The sequence below is a fragment of the Typopeltis vanoorti genome, chromosome 18, assembly GCF_054136105.1.
Source record: "Typopeltis vanoorti isolate ZY-2024b chromosome 18, IOZ_Tvanoo_1.0, whole genome shotgun sequence".
Lineage (NCBI taxonomy): Eukaryota > Metazoa > Arthropoda > Arachnida > Uropygi > Thelyphonidae > Typopeltis > Typopeltis vanoorti.
The window spans coordinates 39,574,077-39,593,096 of record NC_143566.1 but is presented as its reverse complement, the minus strand read 5'-3'; the positions used below and the strand labels follow the sequence as shown (position 1 = coordinate 39,593,096).

The 19,020-nt window shown below is 34.3% G+C and overlaps 1 protein-coding gene across 1 annotated transcript in view; it reads left to right on the top strand.

Moving 5' to 3' along the window:
• kis (chromodomain helicase DNA binding protein kismet) overlaps nt 1-19,020 on the top strand; it is a 945,984-nt gene that overhangs the window by 385,162 nt on the left and 541,802 nt on the right. The window contains exons 23-24 of the mRNA XM_090408660.1: nt 1,401-1,568; nt 1,712-2,002. Coding sequence (XP_090264786.1) covers nt 1,401-1,568; nt 1,712-2,002 — 459 coding nt within the window. The remainder of the gene's footprint in view (nt 1-1,400; nt 1,569-1,711; nt 2,003-19,020) is intronic.

Sequence of the window (19,020 nt, the reverse complement as noted above, 5' to 3'; positions counted from 1 at the left end):
TACTGGAAAAACTGAAAGGGATGGTTGGCGTGTCTGAATTACTGATCTTCAGAGTGTTGTGTGCCTCCTGATAAGCACACAACACCACCATCTAACGAGGACTGGTGGCACATCACAGAGGAATAGAGTGACTATACAGCAATTGATGATGTCCATTGAATAGGTGGATGAATGGGGGGGGGGGCTTAATTAACAAAACAAATCTTAAAAAAATAATAAATATAAATACTTAGTGTTAAACCAAAATATTAGTGTAGTTAGTATGTTCAATAATATAATAAAATAATAGCAGATCAAATCAGAGGCCAGACACATAATGGAACAATTGGGGCATATTAATATTAAGTAAATAATGAAATATTGCATGTTCCATTTATAATTTTGTTATAGAAGACTTGAAAAATTCCTATTTCCCATGATGCATTACTGGGAGATAAGAAACTCCCCTTCTTCTATAACAAAATTCTAAATCTTCATATTATCTGTTTTTTTTTTTTTTTTTTTTTTTATATCAGTGGAGTAAATTAATATTCATTTGGAAAGAACAACTTCCTACTTTTGAGAGCGTTGGCAAATATTGCAGCCTTAGTGCTAAAGAAGAAATGACTGGATTAAATCAAATTTATTGGAGTATGTCAAAAGTTGCTTAATGAATAAGAAATAATCCAAAATCAAGCATAAAATGATTGAGAACAATACATAAAACCAGCAACATTTAAATGATAATAAAAGCTTTGAAAGTCACCAATTATTATAGAATCTCAGAAAATAAGTTCGGAATTTTTCCATGTACATGTCACATTGCATTAGTGTTATCTTAACTACTATTTTGAATATAAGCTTTTTTTTTTTAATCTTTTTTTTTAAATTTTTTAAAATTCTTCTTTTAACTTTATAAGTGATTTATAAGGCATTAATTTCCAATAGCAGTTTTCTCTTTATAAGAAAAAAAAATCTTATTTGGAAATAAATGCTGAACTTATAGCTTTTTTAACTTGATTTTCTGTTTAGGATACAGAAAAACATTAATTCATAAGCCTTTCAATTATGTATTCTTTGGCATCCAGAAACTTGGAAAGCCAAATAATCAATTTCTCTTTAAATGTTTTGACATCTGATTCTCCCCCCCCCCTCCCTGATAGATTTTTTTTATTAATTATTATTATAAGAATTATAATTTACACATTGAACAAATGTACCACCTTAATGGAAGATAGATTGTTTTTCTTACATAACAAATTTTAAAAAACTTTCATTGATAATAATTCAATAAAAGGTGTTGACTAAGTAATTTAAACCTCTTCCCCATGCTTATTTTTTCCATATATGTGTGTATGATTAGCTCCTCTTGTCTTATTAAATGTTGTGATATTCTATTAAGTTTGTTATATCTCACATAGGCACAAGCTCGTTGTCATCGGATAGGACAGTCTAAAGCGGTTAAAGTATACCGGTTGATATGTCGAAATACTTACGAGCGAGAAATGTTTGATAAGGCAAGCTTGAAATTAGGACTTGATAAAGCAGTTCTACAGTCTATGAATGCCCAGAAAGAAAATATTGGCATGGTATGTTGTTGCTGTTTTGTGTGTGTGAGAGAGAGAGAGGTGGGGGAGGGGATTCATATATTTCTCTCACTTCAAACTAAACTTAAATTTTCTTTTGATATATACAGTAGAAGTTATCTTAATTTCTTTATTATTTCATTTAGAATCAACAGATGTCCAAAAAAGAAATTGAAGATCTTTTGCGGAAAGGAGCATATGGAGCACTAATGGAAGATGATAATGCTGGGGATAAATTTTGTGAAGAAGACATTGATCACATTCTTCAAAGAAGAACACATGTCATTCAGTTAGAAGGTGGAACAAAGGGATCCACATTTGCAAAAGCAACATTTTCAGCATCAAATAATAGGTCTGATATTGAAATAGATGATCCAAATTTTTGGGAGAAATGGGCAAAGAAGGCCAACTTGGATGTTGATGAACTCAAGAACCGGGTAAATGACTGATATATACCATGCATGCTTATAATTATTTTAACTACTGATTATATATCATTTAAGCATTAGCAGTTTTAATTCCTTTTGAAAATAGATTATAAACAGTGATCAATTATTTAACCTTCAATCAGAATTAATGGATCAGTATGTACCTGTACTTTGAGTTTTGCAGCACCTTTAGTTACTTCACTAACAAATCAATTTCCCAGTCAGATCAGTAACTGGGGAATTACTTTTTTTTTTCCTTTCTTTTTTTTTTTTCCCTGATACATGATGATTTAAAAAAAAAAAACTTTCTCCTGTCTTTTAAGACAGACAAGTTAAGAGCTTTTCCACATAGGCAAAGATGAGCAAACCATGTTTCTATCATATATCTTTCTCCATTGTGATTAGACCACAAAAAAAGAAGTTTTGCATATACATTCTAAATGCCGATCTTTGATAAAAGATGTTTAAGATTCCTTTGTGCTATGATCTTTTCTGTGTAAACCATTGACCCCCCCCTCCCCCCAATCATCTACTGGAAAGTGACTAAAGATAATCACGAAGAGAATGTGGCGTCATATATTAAATCTATAGCTCTCTTCTGAATATTCTAATATCGTGCTGATTTGATTAGAAGGGAAGTATTATTTAGAATTATTATTATTATTATATAAGAATTATTGGGGGGGGGGGGGGGGGAGATACTATGGAGATGATTTGTTTGTGCCTAGAGAAGCTAGATGTGAAAGTCAGTGCAAAAAGTTAGAATGGCAAGGAGATTTGGTGTTTAAAGCAATTGTTATAGATTATCTTGAAACTTGAATCGCAGATTTTCAGCAGAAAGAAAGAGAAAGTATCTGTGTACATCATCATCCTCAAGGGGGTATACAGGAGGGTGCTTAAGGGTCAAAGCTGTATAACTGAGAGGAGACCTCCACATAGCCTTTAAAGGAATGCGGAGAACCGACCAGGGCTTCTGACCTAATGTCCAATCCTCACCTTCTCGTGGTGCACCCTTTTGGGTATCTACTTTGATACTGAACGAACGAGGATGGGCTGGCAATTTGGGATTTAGCCGACCAAATTGTATTCTTATTGGTTAAACCAAAATAAAAAATGATGGTACAACATGACAAAATTTCATGCCGGCTGGGGCGTCGCCCGGTTAAACAAAGCCCCCGTTGTTTCCGCCAGGGAACCAGGGCGAACAGCGAAAAGTCAGCTACTGGAACAAATCTGAAAACAAACCCCAACTCTACATCACCAGAGTTAAAGATCGGTACTATCAACGTAAGAAGCCTGAATGGCAAAGAAATGGAGCTAGCTGAGGAATTAGATAAGTACCAGATCGACATAATAGGGGTGACTGAAACAAAAAAGACCAAAACTGGTGAGATCTTTCTAAGCAATAAATACAAAATGTTATATTCAGGCAATGACAATCAAGGAAAAGAAGGAGTAGCCATAGTATTCAACACAAAATACGAGGCTAATCTTCTTGAATGGCAGTCAGTCTCAAGTAGAGTAATGTGGGCTAATATGAGAATGGGGAACTGGACAATGAGACTTATTTGTGCCTATGGTCCCACAGAAGGCTCTACTAAGGTAGAAGTGGAGGAATTTTTTGATTCTCTAGAAAAAGCAACTGAAACAATGAAAAAGGAAAAGTTGGTCCTTGTTGGGGATCTAAATAGCAGAGTAGGAAATGATTGTGAGACATACAAAAATATTTTGGGAAAATTTGGAGAAAAGAGCAAAGCTAATAATAATGGCAAATATCTGTTGGATTTCTGCTCAGGACATGGACTGGTTATTACTAACACCATGTTCCAACATAAAAATGTGCACAAATTCACATGGAGAGAGAAGAGGCTAGGAATAAGAAAAGTCTCATTGACTATGTTATTGTTAATAGTGATGTTTTCTCCCTGGTGCAGGACACCAGAGTGTACAGAGGATTTGAAATTGGAAGTGATCACTATTTAGTCCTGAGCAGGATAAAATTGAATTTCATATTGAAAAGAATAACATGTAAGAAAGTTTTAAAGCGAATAAAAGTTGAGCAGCTCTCAGATGTGAACTGCAGACTAAAATATAGAAATATTATTGAAAAGAAAATGAAAGAGTTTGAGAACAGGAATCAAACCTTGGAGATTCAGTGGCAAACTCTGAAGGAAACATTGATTGATTCTGCCAGAGAGGCATGTGGTGAGGTTGTGTGCAAGGATAAAAAAATCAGAACTCCCTGGTGGACACAGGAAGTTAAAGAGGCAGTGAAGGAAAAGAAGAAAGCATATCAAAAGTTCCTGGCAAATAAGTCAGCTTTTACTCTTACAGAATACAGAGACAAATGTAAGAAAGCTAAACAGTGTGTAAAACTAGCTAAACAAAAGTCATGGGAGGACTTTGGCAAGAATATAGAAAATAAATATCAAGAAGGTGGCAAAATATTCTGGAGGTTGTTGAAGCTTAGGAATGGAGGAAAGAGTGCTGTAAAAGGAATTAGAGATGATAAAGGTGAAATGAAAACAGCAGAAAAAGATATCCTTGAAGTATGGAGTAATTACTTTGAAAAACTGCTAAATGAAACAAGCAGTGATGACAGCACAGTGATAAAAAAACACTGATCAGGCATGCAGGCAGGAATACATATCCATACTTGAAGTAGAAAAAGCCATCAAAGGCTTGAAATGTGGAAAGGCAGCAGGAGTAGATGATATTCGATATGCTACCATCGCAGTAACAAAAGATGTTCTTAGAATTTATTTTTTAACATAAAGCATATTCGTTGCAAACATTTCTCATCTAAGAATAAAACAGAAGTGAGAGAATTTAATATTCTTTACACTCTATCCTCTGTAGTCTTTCATTGAACTTGTGATCCATAATCAGTCTTTCATTGAACAAGTACAAGTCTTGCTTCTGCATAGGAGTCCTCAATATAGTTGGATCCTATCCATCATCAGAGCACATGAATTACTATCATTGCATTTTGCACATTGCCAATTTAGTCTATTTTGAAGCAAGGTACATAGTCTCTTTCTTCTATAGAAACAGTTGTCACTCAGCTACATTCTAAAAATAGTCTTTGCATAGGAATCCCATACAGACTAGTATATTTTTTTTATATTGAAAATTCAATATTATACACACTAGACTGCTATGCACCCATGTGGTATACATCTGAGACCGATGATGCAAGCTGTTGTTAGTGTTCTATTATGTTGGAAGTTTATTTTTCACTTGGTTAGACTATAATAAATTAATTGATGACAGTATTACATGACTGAATCCGATTTCTTACCTATCTCTACTGATGATTGTTGTGCTTCTGCTCTTTTGACTATGTTTTCCCCATTAAAATGCCGCTTGAAATCAGCAACTGTACTGCTGAGGTGCTTTTGTACATTTTAAAGAAAGCCACTACCAAATATGCATGATGTATATTCAGACTCATTGAGTTCTTTAGAGGCCATATTGTGTACTCTCCACATCCAGTGCTTTGAGGTTTTGCAATTATCATATGAAATAAAATCTTACTTTTGATTCTGCTGGATTTCCAGCTACATTCGGAATCAAGGGAAATGAAATGCATCTGCGTGGACAGCTCATATTTTTTCTGTGTACTGTTTGTCTGTTCTCTTTTACAGACATTTACTAAAGCAAATTTAATTAATCTGGTGTAGTTATTTTGGAAAAATGAATTGCATGAAATTAAGGATGTCTGTGCAGAAACTGAAGAGTTAGTGCTTACTAGGCTCCACATTGCTTGTGGTCATATGGAATAAGAGAGAAATTAGTCGGAATACTAAATTAGCTGTATACAAGAGAGTGTTCAAACCAGTTTTTTCTTATGGATCTGAGAGCTGGGGTAGAAATAAAACACTTTACCAAAGACTAGAGACCACAGATTTGAGAATCCTGAGAAAGATTAGAAGTGTGAACAGATGCCATCAATGGCAATATCATATTAAAAATGATGATATTAGGAAAGAACTTGACATTGTCAGCATCGAGAAATACATTAGCAGAGCTAATCTCAGGTGGTATGGTCACTTAAATAGAATGGGCAAGGAAGGATTCGTACTTGGCTTCTGTAGATAAGTAAAATTTTTTTAAAAAATGCGTGCTTTTAAAGGTCTTGACTTGATGTAAGTTACCATATTTACAATTTGGTCTAGTACAGGTTTTAATATTGCGGATAATGTTTTTGAAACTAGGGATTCTCTGTGCAAAAAAAAACAGTGCATAGATATATTTGGATTTATTTTCTTTGAAAATAAACGATATTTATACGATAATAATAAATGATTATTATTACGTGACACTTCCATTTGACATCTTTCACCGGCAGTACACTTTTAACCAGTTTGCTGAACACAAGTGTTCCGGGGAACACCGGTTAAGAACCACTGGATTAGGGTGAATGGAGATAGCTTTGAGATTTCTATAAATACTTTACTATCAGTTACAGAACAAAACAGTGAATTCATTATTTACTTCTGTTTTTCACCAGTTCGGTCTGCTCTCTTTAACACTGATGCTATATTCCTTGTTTGCCTTTTCTGCAAATACCCCCACGATCACCATTCATCAGAATTGTTATTGATTATTCTTCCACTCTTCTCTAAATCTGATACAAAATGTAGTGGTTGTCAAGAAATCCTTACAGTTCGAGGAGAAATTTTCATTCAATCATTACATAGCTATCTCATGGAATAGGCTTCCCTTTTAGTTATTTCCTAGAGTACAGTGCATGTCTTCAATTCATCACTTAATTTATAACAGTACTGATATATTGTTATAACTTAAATACCCTCTTGTGTATAGACTTGCACTTTTTTTTTTTAAATCAGGCTTAACTATCACATAAGTCCATATTTATTATGAATAACAGCAAAAATGAAGTGTGGTCCTCTGCCATACTTCATTAGTGTTTTGAACAGTTTCTCCTTGGCACATTGTCATACTATTTTGGAGATTGAGCATGTGTAAATAGTAATTCTTGTTATATTTCTATGAATTCTTCACTGTTTGCCGTAAGTAAAACTCTGTTCTTGTTAAGCCAGTCCCTGTCTGAATGCATTTTTTTTTCCTTTAAATGATTTTCCTTATACCCTTGTGAAGAATGGTTGCCTAAATCTTTCACGATTTTCTCATTAGAGGAAATTCCTCATTAATTACATATTCACTTTTATATTCCTTTTCATCATCATCCTATCAGTGATTTAACCCTGTTCTGGTCTCTCTCCATCATTTCCTTTGTCATCCCTGACTTCTATATCCTCCAGCTTGGTGATATTGGGGTATTTTTTTGGATAGTCTTGAACTCTCCATTCTTTCGATATGTTCAATCCACTTCTTTTGGTATTCATATTTCTATGCTTCTTCTTTTGTCCCAGAGAGTATAGCCTGCTGTCCTTTGCAGCAATTTCATTTCTCCAGTTTCTATTCTTTTTTTTTTCTGCAGTATTTATGGTCCATAATTCACTTCTGTACAGCACAGAAGGTTTTGCCAAAGCTTTATAAACTCTTATTCTTGTATGCTTTTGAACTTCGTTAGGTTTGATAATATTGTTGATCATTCCTGTTATCTATAGAAAATTTGAAATTCTGATGTCAATGTCAGATTCTTCTATATATGATACAGCACATCTAAGGTATTTGAAGCAGTTAGTTTGTTTTCAGTTTTATTTTCATTCATGATTTTACTTTTGACTAGAAATAGTCCTTTAAAAGCCGTGATTTTTGTTTTGTCTGTTGATATTTGCATTCCACATTTTTTTTTGCACTTATGTTTAAGACGTATTGATTTTTGAAGTTCATCTTCACTTCTTGCTATATTATTTGTTCATGTGCAAACAGAAAAGGGTTATTAAGTATAGTTCCACAGTTCAGTTTAAATGCTTATGTTTAAGACATGTATTGATTTTTGAAGTTCATCTTCACTTCTTGCTATATTATTTGTTCATGTGCAAACAAAAAAGGGTTATTAAGTATAGTTCCACAATTAGTTTAAATGCTGGTTTTATATTTTCCTTCCATATCTTTACTAATTCATCTATATAGACATTAAATTACAGTGGTGACATCGGGCATCCTTGACACCTCTCTGTTTATCGATTTCCATTCTGTAAATTTTTCTTGATTCTTATAGCTATTTGGTTGTTGATACAGTTAGTTATTGAACCAAGCAGCTGATTTGGAATGTTTAGATTCTTGAGTATGGTTCACACTTCGTTCCGTAAGACTCTGTCAAAAGCTTTCTAGTAGTCAACGAATGCTATGTGCGTTTGTGTTATATTCATAACGTTTTTCCATTAAGATGTGTGCGTGCACGTGCGCAGGATTCATATATTTCTCTCACTTCAAATTAAATTAAAATTTTCATTTGAAACTGAATGCAGTTTCACAGGTTTCAAATGTAAATGAGTGGGCAATGCCAATACACAAGACTAACTGTGGGTTTAATGGGGATGTTGAAATGCATGTGAATGCCAGAAGTATCAGAAATAAAGGAGAGTAGATTTTGCCACTGGACAGCTTCAAAAATTGTAGGCAAGTTAATCCTGGACAAGAAATGGCATAGTTACAGGGATCAAATATAATGGGTATCGTATTTTCACACAGGAATGAGTGAGTAGGACAGGAGATGGGATATTGCTGATGATAGCTAAAAACTTCAACCAGCAAAATTAGAAGTTAGAGGATTTAGGTCTGGGAGAGATTTCATTTGAAGCTATGCAAGATAGAGCCCAATAAGACGAAATATATTTGTGGTTACTGCTATATGGCCTAGGATTTCCACAAGAACAAATGGATACCATACATCAGCAGAGTAGCACAATAAGTGCAAGCCATGCAATTATTATGGGAGACTTTAACTATGGAGACATAGATTGGAAGTAGAATTTATACAGTCACTAAAGGATAATATTGCTTGCCTGGTTGGCCGAGTAGTTAGCATATCTTCTCTTCATCCAAAAGGCTGTGGGTTTGAATCCTGCTGTGGGCATGGATGTTTGTGATTGTCTCTAAAAATACTAGTGGTAGTAGTAATAGATGGCTTTGGTGTAGATAATGATGGTAGTTGCGGTTCGTTGTAGTTGCAGATTGTAGTTGTAGTCGTGGAGATGGAGAATTATAGAGCAGGTACCCTCCCTCAATGAGTCTTTGGAATCCTGGAGGTGTCACATAATAATAATTACCTGAAACTGCATATCATGGAGGGGACCACAGGGTTGAGAGTGCTCGATCTGATAATAACATCAGAAGATGCATCCATAACCAAGGTAAATACTCTGCATCCTGTTGTGGAGAGTTACCATGCAGTCTTGTTCTAGTAGGTTGCTTAACATGTGGAATTTTCTGTCAGCAAAGGGTTTATGATGAACTATAAAGCTGGTAATTGTGACAAACTTAGGAGACACTTTTGGAGCAGTGCCATGACTTGAGAAATTAGAAGGAAAGAATGTCAGTAGTGATGGGAAGTCGGAGATTGTTTGAGAGCAGTATAAGGCTTGCATATCCACACTTAGGAGAAATAAAACTAGTTGGCTTAAGTGTATATGTTGAGATATAAAGCAAGAACATTGTGTAGGGAATCTAAAGAACAGTAAGTGATCAGCATACTCACAAATAGTACTTAGTGTAGGCAATAAGTGTCACTAGTCTGGTAAGAAAGGCCAAATCAGATTGAGAGAAAATTAGCTAAGCAAACCAAAGTAAATCCAAAAGTTTTTTCATTATGTAGGAAGTTAGAGATAGAATGACTATAGGAGGATGAGTTTAATCAATGCTGATGATAGAAAGGTGCTAGAAGAAAATAAGTAGTTGTTGCTGATTGATCATTTTGCAAAAGTCTGTCATCCAGATGAAGATTTTGTAGTTGATTATGTGACAGATTGATGTCAAATTGTGGTGGATAAACAGGAGGTGCTCAGCATGTTGAAAAATAACATTGTGGATATACCATCCCTGGGCAGAGCTGACTACTACCGGGTGCGTCCCCAGGTGGCGGATCGGGGAACAGCCTTCAGATATGAAGGTTAGCTGCGATATAAGCAGAGCAATCTGGCGAATAAGCAGCCGTGGACCAACAGCGACTGAGCTATCAGGGCGTGGGGGAGCAGAAGTGGCAACTCTGTTTCACTTAAAACCTCACAAAGCCCAATGACAACTCGGTGACATGGCGAGTAGTGCCGCCATTAAATAAGTACCTGCTGGGGTCACCGCCCCTGACATTGGGAAGCAGCATTGTCAGTACTGACACAAGGTTGAAGCCAAATGATGACGGAAAAGCTTGTGATCAGAGATTTGCAGGTGGCAATATAATTATATTGTGTACGTCTGTAATACTGCAGAGCAGAAAGCAAATGGAGAAACTACTGCTCTACCTTATCTCCATAGCAACCACCATGGCGAGCAAACCCTTACAATTGGCCCCAAGTTCCCGGCGTCCCTTAAATTGGACAGGGGTGCGAAGAATCTCCGGGCTCAAAATGGTGTCCACTTTTAAAATTGCAACTTGGAATGTCAGAACTCTGTATGAAGTTGGCAAATTAAGAAATGCCACAAGAGAAATGAAGAGGCTGGGCATCCGGATTTTGGGAATTTGCGAGACAAGATGGCCAGGATCTGGAAAGTGTCAACAAGATAATATGACAATGTATTACTCTGGGAATGATGAGAACAAACATCGACATGGTGTAGCTGTAATAGTAGATGAAGAAATCAATAAATCAGTAATAAATTGGATTCCATTTTCTGAAAGGATAATGCTGTTACAACTTAAGGGAAACCCCGTTAACATAAATATCATCCAAGCTTATGCACCCACAGCTGACAAAAGTGAAGAAGATGTTGAAGAGTTTTATGAACACCTAAAAGAGATTAAAAACCTAACAAAGAAACATGATATAAACATAGTGATGGGTGACTTCAATGCAAAAGTCGGAAGAGGGGGTGATGGAGAAATTGTTGGCGAACATGGCTTAGGCATCAGAAATGACAGAGGAGATCGCCTAGTCCAGTTCTGTCAGGAAGAAGATCTAACAATAGCAAATACCTGGTTTAAACTTCCACCCAGAAGACTGTATACACTTGGAAATCGCCTCAAGATAACCAACATAATATTGTCAGAAATCAAATTGATTATATACTGATAAATAAAAGATTCCACAGTAGTATAAAGAGTACAAAGACTTATCCTAGAGCAGATATCTCATCAGACCACAATCCCATAATTGCAGAAGTACGTCTTAGATTAAAATCAGCTAAAAAATCACAAAAGAAGAAAAAGAAAATTGATGTAGAAAAACTGAAAGACCCGAACATAAATAAAAGTGCCAAGACACAGCTTAACCTGCGATTACAACAGATTAACATAGAAGAAAATAAAAGTGTGGAATCTCTTTGGAATAGCTTAAAGAATGCCATCGTAACAACAAGTATTGAAGAAGTAGGTTATGTGAATAATATAAAACAACAGGAATGGATGACAGATGAGATTCTTTCTCTTATTGATACAAGAAGAATGTATAAAAACAAAGACCTAGCCAGGTATACAGAAACACATAACATTATCAAGAAAAAAATAAAAGAAGCCAAGGAAAATTGGATGAAAAATTTATGTACTGAAATTGAACTGCTTCAGAAACAACATGATAATTTCAATCTGTATAAGAAAATCAACGAAATTTCTGGAAAACTGAGGAAAAAGCAAATAGTGTCTAAGAGACGAAAATGGAAAAATAGTTCTAGAAGAAGAGAATAAAGCACAGATTTGGATAAAATATGTAACAGAACTTTTCAATGATACTAGACAGAAGCCTATAAATATAAAAGATAACATTCAAGGACCAGCAATCATAAAATGCGAAATAGAGAATGCTATACAAACAAGTAAAACAGGAAAAGCCAGTGGACCAGATGGTGTGCAAACAGAATTTTTAAAATTAATCAAACCAGATAACATCAAACTTCTTGAAAAACTATTTAATAAAATATATGAAAGTGATGAATTTCCATCAGATTGGCTCAAATCTACATTTATCACTATCCCAAAGAAACCCAAAGCGAATTCCTGTGGTGACTTCAGACTTATTAGTCTAATGAGCCAAACATTAAAAATATTTTTGAAAGTAATTCAGAATCGCATTTATAGAAAAAGTGAAGAGACTCTAAGTGAAACACAATTCGGCTTTCGGAATGGTTTTGGTACTAGAGAGTCCCTTTTCTGTACCCAAATATTGATACAAAAATGCATAGAAAAACAGAAATCTGTCTTTATGTGTTTCATAGATTTTGAAAAAGCATTCGACAAAGTCAGACACACCAACTTAATAGAAATCCTTCAACAAATAAGGCTAGACGAACAAGACATAAGACTAATAACAAATCTGTATTGGAATCAGTCAGCTACCGTTCAATTAGACAACATTACCACCAGTGATATTAACATCAAAAGAGGAGTGAGACAAGGATGTGTGCTCTCACCACTCCTGTTCAACATATATGCAGAGGTAATCTTTAAAAAAGCATTGGAAGAATGTCCAGAGGGAATCACAATAAATGGAAAGATTGTTAACAACCTACGATATGCAGATGACACCGTGCTAATTGCAGATAACATTATGGATCTCCAAAAACTTGTTGACAGAGTATACATAGAAAGCCAAAGAATGGGAATAAATATAAACATCAACAAGACAAAATACATGATCATCAGCAAACATCCAGCCTCATCAATGAAACTGACACTCAATGGGAAAAATATTGATCAAGTGCCAAGATATAAATATCTTGGTTGCTGGCTTAATGAGCGGTGGGATCCAGAAATAGATATAAAGACAAGGATTGAAGTTGCACGGCAGTCCTTCATGAAAATGAGAACACTATTCTGCAATAAAGACCTAAACATGGAAGTCAGATGCCGAATGCTGAAATGCTACGTGTGGTCTATTCTGTTCTATGGAGTTGAAACATGGACATTGAAGGCGACAACCATCAAGAAAATCGAAGCCTTTGAGATGTGGCTATACAGAAGAATGCTAAAGATATCATGGACAGAAAAAATTACCAATGAAGATGTCTTAAAATCCATTGGCAAAGCTAAACATCTTGTACAAATAATCAAGAAACGAAAAACATCATATCTTGGACACATCATGAGAAACAGCAAATACCAACTTCTACAAACTATTTTGGTAGGAAGAATTGATGGCAAAGGAACTAGAGGAAGAAAAAGAATATCATGGTTTGACAACATCAAGACGTGGACAGGAAAGAGCAGTGCACAACTGCTCAGATTAGCACAGGAGCGCGGTTTGTTCGCCAAGATGGTCGCTGACCTTCGATAGAAGATAGCACAATAAGAAGAAGGATATACCATTGCGACTGGGTGGTATGTTAGTCCATGTGCAAAAGAATTGATAGTGCCTATGATAAAATTGTTCAGAATGAATTTCAGTTCTGGTAAGGTTTCAAGGGAGTGGAAAGGGAATAAGATAGCTTAATTACATAAATATAGCTCCATGACAAAAATAGCAAATTACAGTCCAATTAATATGGCACGAGTGATGGTTAAAGATGAAATTTAGCAGGGTGTGGATGGAAATATGATATTCTGGTGGACGGCATGGCTTTTTGTGGGTTAATCCTGTTTTAGTAATTTATCATATTTTATAATAGAATGACACAGAATTAGATAAAGGAAATGACTCCACCATGATACTGCTGGACTTTGCAAAGGCATTTGATGGAATACCACATGGGAAATTGTTACAAAAATTGGAGCAAATGGGAACAGATATGAATTTTGTAGCATGGATATCCATATTCAACAGACACATGTGAGTGATATATGGTGGAGTAGAAGCTAGGAGAATCAAGGTGATTAGTGGAGTGCCTAAGAATTCCATACTGGGGGCTACTACTGTTTAATTTATATACTAATGATATAAGGGAAGAGTTAAGAAGAATTCATTTGTTTGCTGCTGATGCCACGCTGGGAAGGCAGTAGTTGATAAAGGTGATATATGAGGGTGGTCTGAAAAGTTCTTGGTCTCGACCATAGATGGCAACACTATCAGCGAGATTTTTTTTTCTAAAGTTTTTAAATCTGTCATAAGCATCCACGTGAAATTGCAAGTCATTCTATCAAGTAGTTTGTTTTATACAGATGTCTGAAACAAAAGTGTAGTCTGTATCCCTTGAAATGGATAAAATTGAGTATTGTGCGGTTATAAAATTCTTTGTAAAAGAAGGTCTAACACCAAAAGAAATGCATTCAAAGTTCATAAACGTTTATTGGCACTCTTCTCCTTCGTTTTCGACATTAAGAAATGGGCTGTGAGTTTTAACGTGGCCGTATACCAGCCTTGACGATGATCCACGTGAAGGGCGTCCAAGAAGTCTAACAACACCAGAAATCATTGATCAAGTGCATGATATGATATTGGATGATCAGCAAGTCAAAGTGCGTGAAATTGCTTTGAGACCATAGCAATTTCAAAAGAACGTGTGTGATATATTTTGCATGAAGAATTGCATAAGAAAAAGCTTTGTGCAAGATGGGTGCCGAGCTTGCTCACAGCAGGTCAAAAACGCACTCGCATGAAAATCTCTGAACAGTGCTTGGAGCATTTTAACAAGAATAAAACTGATTTTGTGCATCGATTTATCACTATGGATGAGACTTGGATTCCCCATTACACACCAGAATCCAAACAGCAGTCAAAACAGTGGACAGAAGCCAGTTGTTCAGCGCCAAAGAAGACGAAGTCAGTTCATCAGCAGGAAAGGTCATGTCGTCAGTGTTTTGGGATGCTAAAGGCATTTTGTTTATTAATTATCGTGAAATGGGAAAAACAATAACTGGAAATTATTATTCCGATCTTTTAACAAGACTATATGAAAAATTTCATAAGAAAAGATCCGGTTTGCAGAAGAAGAAAAAAATCATCTTTCATGAGGACAATGTACCTGCCCACAAAAATGCTTTAGCAATGAGAAAATTAAGGGATCTGCACAATGAATTGTTGAAACATTCACCCCTATTCTCCAGATTTGGCTCCCTCTGACTTCTCTTCCCAAAACCGAAACTCTTCCCCTCGCTGGTCAGTGTTTTTCTTCAAATCAAGAGGTGATTGCAGCTGTACAGGGGTATTTTGCAGATCTTACTGAGAACCACTACACACGGGATAATGGCGCTGGGATATTGCTGGAATAAATGTATTAGTCTTAAGGGAGAGTATATTGAAAAATAAAAATAATTTTGAAATTATAAATGCATTTCTTCATTGTTAGGCCGAGAACTTTTCAGGCCACCCTCGTAGATATCAGGATGATTTAAATAAATTGGCATTATAGGCAACGGATAATAGTTGTCAATTTAATGTTGCAAAATGTTAGGTTATGCACTTTTGGTTGAAAATATTACATGCTGTGTATCACATTGATGGTACTGGATTTAATGAAAGTGGTGAAGCTATGGTCTTGGGGATGTGAATGGTCGACAGAGTTAAACTTCAGGGGTCATATTGCAAAAGTTGGTACATAGCTCAAAGGTTTATTGCGATGTTCAAAAACACACTAACAAAGATTATTTGTTACATGAATAAATAGTTAGTTAATATGTTATTTAAATAAAGGTTATTATCCCTCCTTGTAAGGCGATGATTCATCCTCATTTTGACTACTGTGCTCAGATTTGGTTACCTGGGTTTCTTGGGATCAAGAGGTGGTGGATAGGATTTTGAGATGCATGAACAAGCTGTTGACAGGTCTGTGGAATGCTCCTTTGAGGATAAGTTAAAAGTGTGGGTGAGTGGGTGGCAGAGATTAATTGATATATGTTAAAGAAGGGATGTAATATAAACTTACAAGTTATTAAAGGAGTTTTGTAATATTGCCATGAGTAAATTTTTCAATACATTACGAGTAGGGGGAGAGAGAGAGAGAAAGAACAAGAAGGTCACATCCTGGAGGTTGTGTAAGTGTGTGGTTGGTAAGGGTAATGAGACTCTGTATTTTTTGTTTGGGAAGTAGTGAATGGATTTCCACATGGAGTTGTGACTGCCTTGATGGTGAATGCATTTAAGGAGTGGTATGATGAGCATTATTTGAATAATAGTAAGTGTGGGTCTCCTGTGATTAGTCTTTTGTGGAGATACTGTATAACATGATATATATATATATATATATATATATATATATATATATATATATATATATATATATATAATCATCATCATCATCATCATCATCATCATACGTATCAAGGATTTAGGCCTAGTATGGCCGGCCTTAGAAGTCATCGTTTAAGAGGACGTCCTGGTTTTCTTTTTCCTAATGGCTTGTACTTTGAGGCTTGTTTTGGTAATCTTTCTGTTTTCATTCTTTGAACGTGTTCCATCCATCTATGTTTATATTTTTTAATTTTTTCAATTACTGGTTCTTGGTTTAATTCTTTCATAATATCTTCGTTTCTTTTGTGATCAAATAGGGTATACTTTGCAGTTTTTCTCATAAACTTCATTTCTGCTGTTGTTAATCTTTGTTTGTCTTTTTGTTTTATTGTCCAGATTTCGCTTCCATACATTAAGACCGGTAGGGCTAATGTATTGTATACTTTTAGCCTGGTTTGTTTTTGAACTAGGTTTGGTTTAAATATAGAGTTAATTACACCTGTTATTTTTAAATATTTTGCAATTTTTATGTTTATATCTTTTTTCATTTTCATAAGTGATCATACATCCTAGGTAGTTAAATGAATTCACCTGTTCTAAGATCTTGTTATCTAATACTATTTTAGTTCTTGCTGGATCTTGTCCTTTAAAGGCCATAGTTTTTGATTTTTCCGTTGATATTATCATACCATAATCTTTGGATATCTCATTTAGATTTAAAATAGCTTTCTGTAAGTTATCTTCAGAATTTGTAATTATTATTTGGTCGTCTGCAAAGAGGAGAGTGTTTAAGTTAACTGTAGGTGAAAGTTTAATTCCTTGATGTAAATTTTACTCCATTTTATTATTATTTCATTTAAGCAGATATTAAAAAGAGTTGCTGAGAGGGGACATCCCTGTCGGACCCCTTGGTTTATCTCTCTTGTATATGATAGCTCATGATTTAATCTTATTTGTATTTGATTATTTTCATATATACTTGTGACAGCTTTTAGGATATTATTTGGTATTTGTCTTTCTTTTAAAATGTTAAATAATATGTTTCTTTTAACTTTGTCAAATGCTTTTTCAAAGTCAATAAATGCAATATGCGTTTCTAAATTATATTCTCTTCTTTTCTGTGTTATTAATTTTAGGCAGAAGGCTGGGTCTATACATGATCATCCTTTTCTAAATCCATTTTGTACCTTTAGAATAAAGTTTTCGGAATATTTCATTAGTTTGTTATTTAAGATTCTGCTGTATATTTTGTAACATGAATTTAGTATACTGATACCTCTATAGTTTTTAGGGTCATCTCTATTACCTTTCTTAAAGATAGGAATCACAGTTGCTTTTTTCCATTCTATTGGGGGGATACCAGTTGAGTAAATTTTATTTAAAAATAATAAGAGTCTTCCTTTGAATCTTGTTCCTGTGTATTTATATAGTTCTGAACCTAGCTTATCTTCTCCAGGTGATTTTCCGTTTCTTGTTTCTTTCAGGCTGATTTCTAATTCTTCTTCAGTTATTTCCTTTTCATTTTCGTTAATTGTTTGCCAGTTGTCTTTTTTAAAATATTTGTCTTGTCCACAGTTCTGTGTAGTAATTTCGAAATTCTTCTAATTTCAATTCAGTGTTTAATTTTATGTTTTCTTTGGTATCTGCATTTAGGTGTTTCAAAATCTTATATACATTGGGTCTTATTTTATATAAATCATGTTCTAAATTAAAAACAAATTTATTCCATCATTCTGTATTTTTCTGATTTCTCTTTTAGCTATGGCTCTTATTCTTTTATATTCTATTTCATCTTCTAATCTTTTACTGCTTAACCATTTGTGATAGGCTTCTTTTTTCTTTTTGATTATTTCTTTGATTGTATCATCCCAGATCTTCAGTTTTTTCTTTTATTGAATTTTTTTGTCTTTCCTAAGCTTTCATTTGCTGCTGCGTTTAGTATCGTTTTTATATTAAGCCATTCTATTTCTATTTCTTCATTTTGTTTTATTTTATCTAGATACTGGTTAATTCTTTGTTCATATAGCCATTGTACATTTGTGTCATTCAATAGTCTAGTTTTATAAACAAATGTTTCGATTTTTCTTTCTGTTCTTGTTACTTGTAGCCATTTAGGAGGTAATCTTAATTTTATTTTAACAAGGAAGTGGTCACTGCTTATTTCATATCCTCTGTGAACTCTAACATCTAGTGAAAATTTTGATGTCTTTTCATTTAATATAAAGTAATCTAATATTGATTTTCATCCTCTTGCTGCCCAAGTATATTTATGTATGTCTTTATGTTTATAGAAGGAATTCATTATTTTTAGGTTATTATAAACTACAAAATCAATCAATTTTTTACCATTTCTGTTTAGAGTGTGTTCTCCATGTATTCCTATATTATTATTAATTTTCATGTTTCCAATTCTTGTATTTAACTCTCCTGCTAAAATTATGTAATCATTTTTATTTATTTTATTATATATGTTTTGTAGCTGATTATAAAAATCAATATTATCCTGTTCTCTTCCTTCTTCTGGGGCATATAAACCAATTATTGTTAAATAGCCTCTATCTATTTTTATTCTAGCTTCTATTATTCTTTCATTCCATAATTTATAATGTTTTAACTGTTTTGAAAGGGAGTTATGAATCCAAATCATGACTCCTGCTTGTGCTCTTTGGTCTCTGTCAACTCCACTGTATATCACATTAAAATTTTCAGTTCTCATAGTTCCTTTTAATTTCTTTTTTGTTTCAGTGATTACTGCTATTTTAAAATTTCTTTCATTTAATAACTGGTCTAATTCTATTTCTTTATATGCTATTCCTCTTACATTCCAGTTTGCTATGTGTA